The sequence below is a fragment of the Delphinapterus leucas genome, chromosome 15 (assembly GCF_059928025.1).
Source record: "Delphinapterus leucas isolate spDelLeu-1000000601 "Yukka" chromosome 15, BTC_Dleu_Yukka2, whole genome shotgun sequence".
In the NCBI taxonomy this organism is placed as follows: domain Eukaryota; kingdom Metazoa; phylum Chordata; class Mammalia; order Artiodactyla; family Monodontidae; genus Delphinapterus; species Delphinapterus leucas.
The window spans coordinates 22,327,891-22,342,903 of record NC_143143.1 but is presented as its reverse complement, the minus strand read 5'-3'; the positions used below and the strand labels follow the sequence as shown (position 1 = coordinate 22,342,903).

The 15,013-nt window shown below is 38.4% G+C and overlaps 1 protein-coding gene across 1 annotated transcript in view; it reads right to left on the bottom strand.

Moving 5' to 3' along the window:
- Positions 1-15,013, bottom strand: part of LOC111171037 (acyl-coenzyme A synthetase ACSM1, mitochondrial) — a 43,684-nt gene that overhangs the window by 22,801 nt on the left and 5,870 nt on the right. Inside the window, exons 2-4 of the mRNA XM_089896042.1 lie at positions 12,140-12,381; positions 2,953-3,163; positions 466-673 (exon numbers count right to left, since the gene is read on the bottom strand). Coding sequence (XP_089752168.1) covers positions 466-673; positions 2,953-3,163; positions 12,140-12,331 — 611 coding nt within the window. The 5' untranslated portion in view covers positions 12,332-12,381. The remainder of the gene's footprint in view (positions 1-465; positions 674-2,952; positions 3,164-12,139; positions 12,382-15,013) is intronic.

Sequence of the window (15,013 nt, the reverse complement as noted above, 5' to 3'; positions counted from 1 at the left end):
CCCTAGGACATGGAAAGTGTTTGCTCCCAAAGCTGCCTGTCATTTTTCCTCAGTACCATGTTTCACCTTAAAAATTCATCTTAACCTTTTGCTCAACTTCTTTAATTGCTAATTATTTACATAAAAATAATATTCAGATTCCCCACCTACAAGGAACATGCAACACAATAACCCTCTGACTTTACACATCTCCTTTGCACAGGGGTGATTATATTTTAGAGACAGGCCATAGAAGTACAATTTCCTCATTTAATACATAAAATTTCCTCATTTAATACATAAAACAATTGCAGCCAAGAGAGGAGAAGGAACTAGCCCAAGGTTGCACAGCAAATCAGTGACATAGCTGTAAAGAGAAGCTCAGACCTGGTGAGCTTCCTCCCACTGGCTGCTTCTGTACCAGCACTAGGCAGTGAGTGGCTTTCTCCTGCCATTCCTCAGAAAGCACATTCATCAGAAACTCACCTAATCAGTGATCGGAAGTCCAGCCACCCTTTACGGCTGTGGTCAGACACCAGGAGCTTGGTTTTCAGAGCAGGACACTCAGAAGCCACAGAATCCACCTCTGGGGCAAGGGTGTCTGTGGTCACGATGCCCTTGGCTTTAGACACTTGTAGTCGGTAGAGAATGTCCTTGGCCTTCATCTGGGTGGTCCCTGGCATGAAGACGATCCCTAGGGATGAGAAAGAAACTGCCTGTTCCGGTATCTCTTTCACAGCCTCACAACCTTGGCTGTCAGACCTGGTTTATCTGCACAGACATCCCCTAACTTCTTGGTATGCAAAGGATGGTACACAGCATCAACACCCCCTAAGACACAGAATCTCACCCCCCACCAAAACTTACTGAATCAGAATCTGCATTTTAACAAGATCTCCAAAGGATTTCTATGCACATTAAAATTTGAAAAGCCTGCCCTAATAATTTCTACTCTAAATGGATCTAGCCAGTAGACAGGTGAGTCCTTCTTGATAAAAATTTACACGGGATCTGGGAAAGATACAAGTAGGACAGTGTCCCTGACTCTGCCTCCGTGCCCCCAATTTTCTCCTCTCATTTCCTTCTCTGTCATCGTGAATCTCTTCTCATCTGTTGTCATTATTCCTTGTGTCATCTTGAATTTCCTCTCTTTCCTTCATTCGTCATACCCAAAGTTAACTACAATGTCCTTTGAACTTTTCTACTTTCCCTTCCATCTTCCATCACCAACAATTAGCTCAAGTCTTTGTGTGCCCCTATTGCATTCTAATTTCTCCACCAGATGCCCTGTCCTGAATCTTCCTACTACCCACCTTCCGTATTATTAGCCTGCTTAGTTCCATGGAGCACTGACTTTTTCCCCTCCACATTTCTTCTCCCCACTAACACCTGGACCCTGTCTCCAGGAAAACACCACACTCCCCATCCTGACTTTGAGTGCACTGCTCACGCTCCATCTTTCTCTCGCACAACTCTATTCTCTATTTCAAGATGGCCGTTCTTCGTATAGGCTACTCCTGACTCTAAGCATTTCCATGTGCTATGACCATCCTTGGAATTTCCGTCCTTCGCTTCTACTCCTCTTTAATTCTTCTTATCCCAGAGGTCTCAAGTCATGTCTTGGGTTTCTCATGGACCATCTCTTCACTATACAGATGGCATGGCTTTCTATACTCCCTCAGCCACTGCTGTTAATTCTTGATCTTGATGGATTAATCAACTATTTGTGAGAAAACATGAGACAGAGAATATGTGACCAAGAGCACGACATATTGTTGTATGAGCATGCATTATAGAACAACTGAAGTGATTCGAAAAAGAATCCATGAGTCCCATACTGATTATATAGATTAATGCATAGATAAGCAATTAAAAGGGAAAGGAAAATCTCTATAGAAGAATGCCAACTAATAAATGTAGAGGGAATGATATAAATAGAAAATCCTAATAAAAGATCACCATTAAAATATTCAATTCAGTCAAGAATCGTCAGTGGATTGTCAAACCATAAGGTGAAAGACAGTTGGGGAACAGGATATTCACACAGTCCCATAAATATTATACGACAGATTACTTACTAACTACAAAAGTAAAAGGTACCTCTACAAAGGTGGATACTACCTTTCTAAAGTGATAAAACAATATCAATGATATTAGGGCAAACCAACTTTATATATCCCCAATGTGATGCACCAAGGAAGACACAATATTGCCCTTCTAGTACCTGGGCTAAAAATGCCTAACCTGAAGATAATCATGAAGAAGGAGTCAGAAATACACATTTTGATGGACCTTCTGCAAAACAACTGGCTTAGACGCTTCAAAATTGTCATTGTCATGTAGACAGTGTAGAACGTAGAGAAATATTCTAGATTAAAGGAGACGGGGGTGATATAACAACTAAATGCAATGCACTGGATTTTTGATTTAAACGAAATAAATGCTATAAAGGACATTATTGGGACAATCGAGGAATTTTGACGATGGATGTATATCAGGTAACTCTATTGCATCAGTGTTAAACTTCTTGTGTGATAACTCTACTGTGGTTATGTGAAGGAAATGTCTTGGATCTTAGCAGATGCATGCTGCAGTGTTTACCTGGTGTTTATGGGTGTCACAGTGTCTGCAACTGATTCTGAAATGACTCACTGGGAGAGAGGGCTCGAATATGGCAAAACGTTAACAATTGATGAATCTTATAAAGAAGCAAGAATGTCTGAGACCGTGTAAGAGAAAATGTGTGTGCGTGTGTGTGCGTGTGTGTGTGACAGAGAGAGAGAATTATGACATTGTGTTTGAGAGGGTGTAAGTATAAGGGAGAGAGTGGATGAGAAGGAGTAAAATAATATTTGAGTGAGTCTGAGAAAAAGAAAGACTGTGAAGAAGAAAAATTGGGGGGAAGAGAAAGCACCTAATATTTCAGGACAAACTGGCTCTAGGTGAGCCCAAAGGTCTGCTTGGGTCACTGACCTGTTCGGATGCAGGCCACGATCACCAGCCACCACTCAGGCACTCGAGGCAGAATCAAGGCTAGATGGTCTCCCTCCTGGAGGCCACAGGTCTGTGTGAAGACGTTGGCTGCACGACGGGTTAAGTCTGTCATCTCTCTGAAACTCCACTTCACTTCATCCCCTTGATTATTCACCCACCACAGGGCTGGGTTTGGACCTCTCTTGCCCTCCTGGTTAGGATCATATGCTACATGTTATTTCCTGATTCAAAGGAAAGGGGTACTAATTTGGCCAATCCACTACCACAGTCACATTCCACTGTGAGTGTAGCTCAAGTTCTGAGATCCCATTTTAAAGCATTTATAGCGCCAAGAGAAGTTGGGGGGAGGTGTGATCCAGCCAACTTCTTCGGGTCTACTGTAACCCCCTCGTCTTAAGTCACATAAAACCATGAAGAGCCTTCATGTTACTTATTGAAGACTTACAATTTTATTCCCCATGTGTCTGTCTTAGTTCCACATGGACAGTAGGTTACCCTCTGTGCCTCAGTTTTCTCACCTATGAAAAGGGTATAATAATACTACCTAGAATGTAGTAAAGTTCAAATGAATTATTTTAAAAGGTCAAGTGTGTATAACAGTGTCTGGCATATAGTAGGTGCTCAATAAAATTACTGTTGTTATTATTATTACAACAAAATAAAAGAGGATAATTTAATTCCTGAATATTTGAGGAAATTATTTTTTAAATTAAGGTACCTCTAGAGGTGCAAGAAGTCAGTCTTGGAAGCTCCAGGGCCTTTTTCCCTCACAAAAACATCAAGTAAACAACAATAGACTAAGATGGCTTTGTAGGAATTTAGAAAAGAGTCACAAATCCATAGCAACCAACAAATGCCCAAACAATAAAAAGTCATAACCAAAATGGTAAGAAATTTTGTGGTGTTTTTGCTTATTCTTGCACCACCCGCTCTCTGATGCGGTGCAGCGTAGTCAGAGGAAGCCACCCAATTCCCAGCCCCTCCCCTGGGATAGATGAAAAAGATTGAAACTTGTGTGCAACGTTCTAGCTTGTCTGGAGGCGGCCTTAGGCACTGGTTTCTGTCTTGACTGACTTGGAGCTCAGACGGGTATGATGGCATATTGGAGGTATCTAAAAACAGTGGCAGATGTCACAGTGTGTGGAAACTGTAGACCTGTGGTTACCTAGGGATTAGAGACTACAGACAAAGAAAGAATAGAACATTTAAGTCCCCCAGAAGAAACAGACTTTTAAGAAAGTTAAAATGTTAAAGAGCAGCCAAAACTAGAAAAAAAAAAAAAAACACACACACATGGACAGGACCAGGAAAGACACATGCCAGAGAAGACCTTAAGTTGTCGTACTGAGCAGATTATTGAAGGTCTTTCCCTGCATGGAGCCAGGCTGCAAAGACTGAGAGAGGAAGCTATTTTTTTTTAATATCCAATTTTTAAAAACAGATCACAAGGTCTACAAAGAAAAAGAGAAGCAGCCTATTCAAAGTAATGACATGAATCTCCAGAAACTGACCTTAAAGAGACACACAGGCTGCAGTTCCTAGACAAAGGTTTTTAAATGACTGCCTTAAATACACTGAAAGCGCTAAAGGAAAACACAAAAAACTAAAGCAAATCAGGAAAATAATATATGCACAAAATGAGAATATCAACAAACAGATATAAATTATAAAAAGAACCAAACAGAAATTTTGGAGCTGAGAAATATAATAACTGAATTGAAAACTTCACAAAGGGACTCAACAGCAGACAGAGTAGGCAGAGGAAAGAATCAGTACACTTGAAGACAAGTCATCTAAAATTAATGAGTCAGAAGAACAAAAAGAAAAATACAAGAAGAAAAATGAACAGAGCCTAAGAAACTTATGGGGCACAATCAAATAGACCAATATACACATTATGGGACTCTCAGAAGGAGAAAAAAGAGAGAAAATGGAGCATAGAACTTATCTGAAGTAATAATGGCTAAAAACTTCTCAAATTTGAGGAAAGGCATGGAGGGACAAATACAAGAGGCTCAGTGAACTCCAAGTAGGAAAACCCAGACACCCACAGAGAGACATTACAATCAAACTACAGATGACAAAGACAAAGAGAGCATCTTAAAAGCAGCAAGAGAAAAGTGACTCATCAGGTGAAATTCTTAATAAGATTACCAGTGGACTGAAGACCAGAAGGCAGTGAGATTATATATTTAAAGTGATAAAGAAAAAAAAACTGTCAACCAAAAATTCTATATCTAGCAAAATTGTCCGTCAAAAATGAGGGAGAATATGTATGGCTGAGTTGCTTCACTTTGCACATGAACTATCACAGCATTGTTAATCAGCTATACTCCAATACAAATTAAATAGTTTTCCAAAAATGAGGGAGAAATTAGGACATTCTCAGATTTAAAAAAAAACAACACTGAGGGAGTTCTTTATCCTTAGACCTTCCCTACAAGAAATGCTAAAAGGAGTTAAGTTGAAATGAAAGGACATTAGAGAGTAACTTAAATATAAAAGTATAAAGTTCTTTAATAAAGATAGATACAAAGACAAATATAAAAACAGTATTGTTATAATTTTGGTTCATAACTTCACTTTTTATTCTTTCACTGTATGGAAACCACAAAAGCATAAAAAATAATTATAAATCTATGTTAATGGGTAGACAATATGTAAAGATATAGTTTGTGAAATCAATAACATAATATAGGAAGGTGCAAGGGAACTGGAAAACAGTAGGGTTTTGTATGTGAATGAAGTTATGTTGTTATTAGTTTAAAATGAAGTGTTATAATTTGGAATGTTATATGTAATCCCCACGGTAATCACAAAGAAATTATCTACAGAATATTCCCAAAAGGAAACGAAAAGAAAATCAAAACATATCACTACAAAAAATCAACTAAATACAGAGGAAGGCAGTAAGGGATGAACTGAGGGACACAAAAGCTGTGACATCAAGGAATCAATTAACAATATGGCAACAGTCAGTCATCCTTATCAGTAATTACTTTAAATGTAAGTGAATGAAATTCCCCAATCAAAAGAACTAGATTGGCAAAATGGATAAAAAACTCAGAATTCAACTATATGCTGTTGACAGAATTGTTACTTCCATGTGATGGAATATGATAAAACCAATCAAAAAAACTTTCAGAATATTTTTGCAATAAAAATCTTATAATACAACATCAATTTAGAAAAGGAAAACCACATTTACATTAAATCCAAACTTATATAATAGCATCCATTCATTCATTCAATATATATTTGCTAAGTTCTCATTATTTCTTAGGTACTGTTCTTAGACCAAAAGGATACAATGGTGAACAAGACATATATATACACATGTATGTAAACAGTTTTAAATGTTTATGGACAATTTTCATTTTCTTGTTTAAATAAAGTCTTCTATTTTCCCCAAGTAAAACGATTTTTTAAAGTTTTTTTAATTCCCCAAACAAAGCATGTTCAGAGTAAAAGTTCACGCAAGGCACAATCTTACTAACAGAAAAATTTCTTCAAATTTCTCAACACATTGTCACTTCCTGAAGGTCAACACTGATAACTGTTTGGTGTATAATCTTCCAGAAATTATTTCCCACATATATGCAAACATGATCCTACCATCTTTGCCTCATATGATTGGAACAAAAGAGTGTGTCTCACCTGAGATAAGACTTATATACATATATACATACAAACACACACACACAGATACATGTATATACATATATTCATATCTATGGAAAAATCAGTGCTATGAAAAGAAATATTCTCCAACAGATTAAGGAATGTTAGCAACTATAAATGACTAGTTGTGCACTGTCTATATAAGGGGAACAGATTATATAATTTCTGTATGAGTTTACAAAATGATAGAAAGTTTGGCGTATCAAGGTAAAAACAATTGTTTTAATTCAGATAAAAGTTTAGACTCTTAACTCTTGCAATTTGAAGAAGATATTGCTTAAGGACTTACGGTTTGGGGGGCTCAGAATTAATCTGATAATGTGATATTAAGATTAGCACGTTTTCAAGAACATAAAACACAACCTTTAAACTGGATATGAGATTTACAGTTTTATGCAGTGAAGTTTGAAGCCAATGGAAATTGAGAAATAGATCTAAAAAATAAAACACTAAGTCAGCAATAAAAAGGAATGAAGAAGTAATACACAAGACAGTATGAATGAATCTCAAAAACATGCTGAGTAAAAGAAACCAAAAAAAAAAAAAGAAACCAGACACAAAAGAGTGCATCTTATATTATTCCATTTCTATGAAACCCTAGGAAAGAGAAATATAATGGCTAGTGACAGCAAATTAGTGCCTACCTGGGGCTCAGGGTGGGGATGGGGGGGTATTGACTAGGAAAGGACAAAAGGAAATTTTTGAGGTGGTAGAAATGTTCTAAAACTTATTAAACTTTCACATAAAATGTGTGAATTGTATTCTAGGTAAATTATAGATCAAAACAGTTGATTTAAATAAACAAAAACCTACATAGCTACTCCTTGTTAATCTCTAACTAAAATATACTTCAAAGAAGGAAAATGGGAAAGTAGATCAATTAATCATGTGATTGATGAATGAGATGATGCTTTTTGAATGTTAAAACACATAAGAATTTATTGCCTATAGAAAGGGCTTGCTTCATTTTTAATTAAAATGAAATACAAGTAGAATTTCTATAATTTCTGTAAATTAATGATAGAATATGATAGATTTCATAGAATTTAAATCCTAATTGACATAGATAAAACACTTTCCCCAACAATGATATAACTCACATTCTCTTCCATTGCATTTGGAATGTTTACTAACCTCCAGAAATTTCAAAACTCAGAGTATCCTTTTTGACCACAATAGAATTAAGCTAGAAATCATTAACAAGAAGACAATGAGAAACCCACCTCAACTATCAGGAAACTAACCGATACATTTCTATGTAATCTATGGGCCAGAGAAGAATCAAAAGGCAAGTAAAAAATATTTTGAACTTAATGATAATAAAATATGACAAATCAAAATTTGTATAATGTACCTAAGAGGAGTGCTTAGTGGGAAATTTATCCTTTTAATACAGATATTGGAAAAGAAGGAAGGCTTAAAAGTAAGGACATAACCTTCCATCTCAAGAAGTTGAAAAAATAATAGCAAATTAAGTCAAAGGAATGTACAAGGAAAGAAATAATAAAGATAACAGTAGGCATCAATGGAATGGAGAGCAAATACACAAGAGAGAATAGTAAAACCAAAACTGGTTTTGAAAAGATTTATAAAATTGGTTAACTCTTAGGAAGACTTATCAAGAAAAAAAAGAGAATAAACATATTAAAAATATCAAGAATAAAAAAGTATACATTGTTATAAATCTTACAGACATTAAAAGAGAAATAATGAAAATATTAATACCTTTATGTCAAAAAATAACTTTATGACATTTTGAATGAAATAAACAAATTGCTAAAAAACTTTAACTTTCCAAAGTTGATGAATAGAAATCTTAAAACCTCCTATCTATTAAAAAAAAAAGTTAAATCCATTACCAAAAGCTTTTCTGCAATGAAAACCCCAAATTTTATGTCTAAATATTTCAATATGAATGCTAGTATGTTAAGGGTTTGACCTGAAAAACTGCTGGGTTTTGTTTTTTTTAGGAAAACAGTGATAATTATATTTCAATTATATTTCAATAAAACAACAACAAAAAATGAGTGATAACTTTTAAATTCTTTATCAAAGCACTTAGAAGAGTATCTGGTACATAGTAAATGTTTGTTAAATATGTATTGAATATATAAATAAATAAACAACAACTCTAGAATCTAAAGAAGGAATAATAAGGAATTTCAGGGTTAAATTAAATCTAAAGATGACCCCAATCACTGGTGGGCCAACACCAGCTCCAGGTGCCCCACTCCCCATGGCCAGCTATCCCAGGATCCAGCTTCACCCATCAGTGAGCCAAGATCAGACCTGGAACATCCCAGGCCACATGGCCAGCCACATCAGGGACCATCCCTGGCTACAGGCTGGCAACCACTACATGAGACAGAAAATTTCAGCCAACCAGTCTGGGGGCCAGCCTTGACTACCAGTGCACCCACGGTAGTTGGCCATGCCACAACAGAAGGGTCCACATAGCCCATAGAGGGGGGAACCATAGAGCATTCAACCCTAGAGCATATAACTCTGGTGACCAGAGAGGAGCGTGCTGCTGGGTCCATAGGACATCTCCTACATTAGGCCACTTCTCCAAGATAAGGAACCACTTATGTAGGAATGTTAAAAAGCAAAAGTAATAAAATCATCTATACCCACGATAAGTAGTTAATGGATATGCAAAAGAAAAATATGTAAAATATGTCATCAAAAACAACAAACATGGGGAGGAACAGTAAAAATGTACGGTGGTTAGAATGCATTTGACCTTAAGAGATCATCAACTTAAAAAAAAATTTTATATATATATATATATATATATATATATATATATGTCATGATAACCACAAACCAAAAACCTATAATAGGTACACACACAGAAAAGTGGAAGAAATTCAAGCATAATACTAAACATGGTCATCAAATCACAAGGGAAGAGAGGAAAAAAAGAAGAAAGGAACAAAAAAGGAACTACAAAAACAATCAGAAAACAACAAAATGGCAATAACTACATACTTATCAATAATTACTTTAAATATAAATGGATTGGTATTCCAATCAAAAGACATAGAGTAGCTAAATGGATGAAAAAAAAACAAGACCCATTATATCCTGCCTACAAGAGGCTCACTTCAGATCTAAAGTCACACACAGACTGAAAAAGTCGGGGGATGGAAAAAAGTATTCCATATAAATGGAAGTAAAAACAAAAAGCTGGTGTGACAATACACATATCAGACACTACACTTATTGAGCAATATTTATTACTAAATCACATCAGACGGTGGTAAGAAGAATTTGCTCCTGTCATGATTTTTGCCCAAACAAACAGAAGTCAATGTCACAGATGCTGTACTCCTCTCTCCTGAGACATGAAGTGGATCACACTATCAAAAGAGGAAAGATGGAGCGTTGTACGTTGCTTACTTTTCTATCCCTATCTTATCTAGAATAGTGTTTGGCACATTAAATCCTAACTGAATGAATGAATGCAGTATCAAAGAGACAGAATGAATGATTTTGGACATGAACGTGACCTCTCATGAATAGATTTGGGAGGCTGCTCCATGAATCAGTTGGAGTGTAGTATCCTTGGAGCCTAGAGTAATATAGAGTTTAATTCCCAAGGATAGTCACGGGTTGTAAATTGGTGGCCTGAATGAGTGACTACATTCCACCCCTGGACGTATGTTGCCTGGCTTATGCTAAAAAAAGTTACATTAAAATGTTGGATTTCTAACTTAACATTTTTAGTAAGTAAAATGTGTGGAAAATTGAGTCAAAATCAATTCTATTTGTTATGGTTTGGGTTGTGTTGTTGATTAGGCTACAGATCCATTTCTGAATGATGCTTGTTAAGTTGTAAGGGGAGGCCCAGAAAGCCAGGCTGGACTACGGTGGCGTGCCCTCTAGAAGGTCTTCCACGGGAGCAACATCAATGCATACAGTGCTCATACGGCAAGTTTCAAAATTAATGGATTCCACAAAGGTGTACTGAGGGATTGCTAGGTGTCAGACACCATACGTCACTAGAGAGACACTGGTCATGATCAAGGCAATTGGAAAAGTAGAAACAGACAGATCAGAACTGTTGTGAGAATGAATGTAAATGGGGTGGAGATGCTGGGGGTAGGAGAAGTTTGGAGATATGGAGGAATTGACAATGACCCAACAAAGACGCGGCATTCCCTGGGCAAATATTTACATGGTGATAATCTCCAGGGGTTGATGTGTGAACTAATAAGGACTTTATGAAGACAAATAACAGAAAAAAAATGATGGCCTCTCCAGCCATTTCTCATGATTCAAAAGGTCTAACCTGAGTTTTGGTCTGGGCAGTGATGAAAGTCAGTTTGTAGTCTGAAGGCAGAGATGTTTGGACATCATCAGGTTGTGAGACCAGGTTAAACAGTGGATTATAGAATCAGACAGCCTGGACCCAAATCCTGCTCCTTCACTTATTAGGTATGTGAATTCTGCAGGTATTTGACCCCTTGGAACCTCAGTTTCCTCAGCTGGAAAATGGGGATAATTAAAGTGTCCATCTAATCAGAATAATAAGTGCAAAGTGCTTGACATGGCACATGAAAAAGGGCTCTCCATAACTGAGGGCTCTATTTTCCCTGGAGTTATTATGGAAATTCAGAAAAAGGAAAAAGATGGAGGTAGGAAAAAAGTCCCTATGAAAGGCATGTCAGCTTTGAATACTAACATATGAATGTATGTTCATGGGAAATTAAAAATACATCAACTCTCTGGCTCCATCTTAGGTGAATTCTTTCTTCTGTACAAAGACAGTGTTCAGTGGGTTTTCACAATGTGGACATTACCAGCTGGGACTTAGTAGCTGGAACACCACCCACTGTCTACCCCAACTCCTAGTGTCACCACTGCTCCCCTCTTGGTCTGTCTCTTGGTAAAAGAGAAACCAAGAACGTGCATTTTTCTGCAGAGATCACAGGGACAGGATTCTCTGGACACACCCTAAAGCCACACGCTCAAGTAGGTAGTTGATAGGGAAGACTCCAGATGTACTTGCCATCCTCATAGGAAGATAGATGACATGATTTTGTTACATGGTCAGATGTTCATGTGCACAGTCAGGTTGCCTGTACCGTCCCTCTCGGTGTAGGCTGAAGTCAAGCCCAAGTGTGATGAGAGGAATTCTAGTAAGACTCACAGTTCCAGTAGCTGAAGGTGAGAATCCAGACCAACATCAACTTGCTGACCTGTGATTAGAACTTGACACTTGGTCACAGTTACCTGACTGTGTACCAGATACTTTCACCTGCTGTCTTGTTTCTTAAATGAGATTATCCCCATTTTACGGATAAAACCACTGGGGCTCAGAAAATTGAGGGAGTCAAGGCTGAGAATTGAAGCCCAAAACATAAGCTTTTCATGATACTTGTAAGCTTAGCCAGAAGCCTTTCTTAGTTCTGTGCCCCTCAACCTACTAGGAGCAAGAGGTTAATCCTGTTCTCACCCCCCAGCATGGGTGCCTCCTTACCTTCTCCATTTGAGTCCAGTAGTCCAGTACATCACTTGCAAAGTTAAATTCCTCAGGTGTATCGTAGTCATTCCATCTTGGGGCTCCAGCTCCCGACAAAGACTGGCAGCGCAGGTACAGAGGGGCAGGGTAGAAGCCACAGCGGGATCTGTGGATGTCCCAGAGGACCCGGAACTTCATCAGCCATCGCATGGTGGAGCAGTCCTCAGGAAGCAGGCACAGAATTTCAGGCCACCACCTGCCTTGAGAAGAGACGGCTAATACGTCAGTCATTAGAGCAGGAACTTATTCCACAAAATGAAGGCACATTCCTGGTTAACTGCTAGAGTGATAACTTTGTTTCAGCTCACTTGAATTTGGAAGGCAAAACTTACTGATTTAGGTGGGGATTTCTCTTCCCAGATGAGGCCAAAAATGATGGGGAGGGGCTATAGCTACCAGATAAGGTTGGCACATATTTCTGAGGGTCTCCTTCTCTTTTTGTACCCCCTGGGATGGCAGCCATGTGGTCGTCCCCTTTTTGGTAGAAACTCATCATTTTGAAAGTCCTGTACCTCATGTTATCCTTGCTCTGGAGACCTCTCTTCCCACCGAGCCCAAATGTATGGTTCTCATGGAAACTGACATATTTTTAGATGATTCCACCCCCTGTTCAAAGTTGACTGGTCCAGAGCTGAGCAGTCATTTCCCACGATTTTTTAATCCAAACTGGGCTGATCATAATCCCTCTCCAAAATCTGTGTGTGTGCTTGTTACCAAAGGGTGGATAAGGTGGAAGCCATGAAATGCACACTTTGGAAACTGTCGGTGGCTATAATTCCTGTCATGTGGAGGTAACTGCTCTGCATGAGTGAAGAAAACATGGAAGATTTCAGAGACATGGAAATAAGGGGCAGAGAGTATCTCAGAGGCATGCAAGTCTCTGGTTCAGAACTATTGTTCCTGAGGCCCGTCTGCATCTCTACCCCTGTCTTGGTAATATCCTGTCCTGAATTCTATGAGCCAATAGTCTTTCCTGCCTGAGATTGGGTTTCTGTCACTTGAGACTCTAAGAATATTGACAAATATGCACCACCACACTCAGAGGAGCCTAATATCACAGCACCTTCCTTACTGGACTGGGATCTGGCCTCAGGGTTTTCCCCAGGACAGCATCCAGGTAGCTATTACCAATCCATCACTTGACCTATGAAATAAAGTTTCTTTGCCAGTCCAGATCCCAACAAATGCTTCTAACATGGGAGCAGAACGCTCATTTATTAGGATGCTTCTTGAAGTTTGATTGTGAAAATTGGCTTAAGCTAGAACTTCTGTTCTATGAGAAGAAAGCCACTTCACAGATAGCTCTGAGGTTCAAGCACTTCATCACCGCAAACAATTAAGCCTCCTCCCTGTTTCAGCAATAAGATAATACTGTTTGACAATAGACCCATAAAAGAGATCAATAAAACTTGACTCAATTTATTTTCAACCTGTTTAGACTCGCAATAACCAAACCCCAATTAATTCTGATGCTGCCCTCGGAGCCCTGCTACTGTCTGCAGAAAAGAGGACAGATAATGGGAAAGCTTCATCCCTTAGAGTTTCCTTGTCTGTGTGGATCCTTAGACCACATGAACTGAAGTATGTCCCCTTCCTTTTTAGTGCCTCTCAATAAACAGTACTGTCTTTTGTTCAGAGCACTTAAGGGAAGAAAGACCCTAAGATAATCAGCTGGCTCAGACGTTTGACCCTCATCCTTTGGAGGAAAAAATTTGAATTGCCAATATTTACAATTTGGGAGATTTCATTTAAAATGTGAATTGAAGATTTCTCTTGAAAACTCAGAAGGCCTGGCAACACTGGGCCTTTATTTCAACCTGGCACCAACTGGTTGGAGCTGAAAATTAAATGGAATGTTGTCCAATTCAACAGGGTTTCCACTACTCCCTATGTTGTTACAGCTACTTGCTTCTGCACTTACTGTACCTATCCAGCTCTTGTCGACATTTGAGCTTAAAACCCCCATTCTAGGCCAACATCCCAAGAGGGACAGAAATTTCCCCAAGGTTTCAAGGCAAGTTTAGTAGCAGAGCTAGTTCTAAAACCTGCTTTTCCTGCTATTTTTTCCAACACATACCTCTCTCCACAGGCATGAGCTCATTGAGAGCAAGAAGCCAGACTCAGTTGCTATTTTTATACACAGGTGTTTACATCACTGCAGGATCCTCCTTAAAATACTCAAGGACAGTGCAAACAACCCCTTAATAAGTGGCTAAAGACCAAAACAACACCAAGAGAAATAATGTGGAAATTAATTAATCCTTTATTATGGGCTGAGTTGTGTCCCCTCAAAATTCATATGTTGAAGTCCTAACCCTCAATACCTCAGAATGTGACTGTATTTGGACATAGAATCTTTAAAGAGGTAATGAAGTTAAAACGAGGTCATTATATGGACCCTAATCCCATATGACTGGTACACAGTGCCTTGACGAGTTCTTGCAACAGAGCTTTGATTTCACAAGCATTTGGACTGAAAAGCTGTTTATTTTATGAGGCACCATCCTTAGCGTGTTATAGGGGATCCTAGAGCTACAGAGCCAGGTTGGGCTCCACTGGGTACCAGCTGAGTGATCTTGACCACCATTCATGCCTCCAAACTTGAGGGCATCGTAGTAACACCCACTATCTGGCTTCCACAAGGATTAGCAAGATAGTCAATATAAATCACTTTGCCAGCACTGAGTCTGATACAGAATAAGGGCTCAATAAATGTTGAGGTGCCTTCTAACTCCCAGCAAATTCTGAGGCCAGCCCCTTCCATGCTAAATATTAAAAAGATATATTTTTTTTCTTTTTCTTTTTCTTTTTTTTTTTTTTTTGCGGTACGCG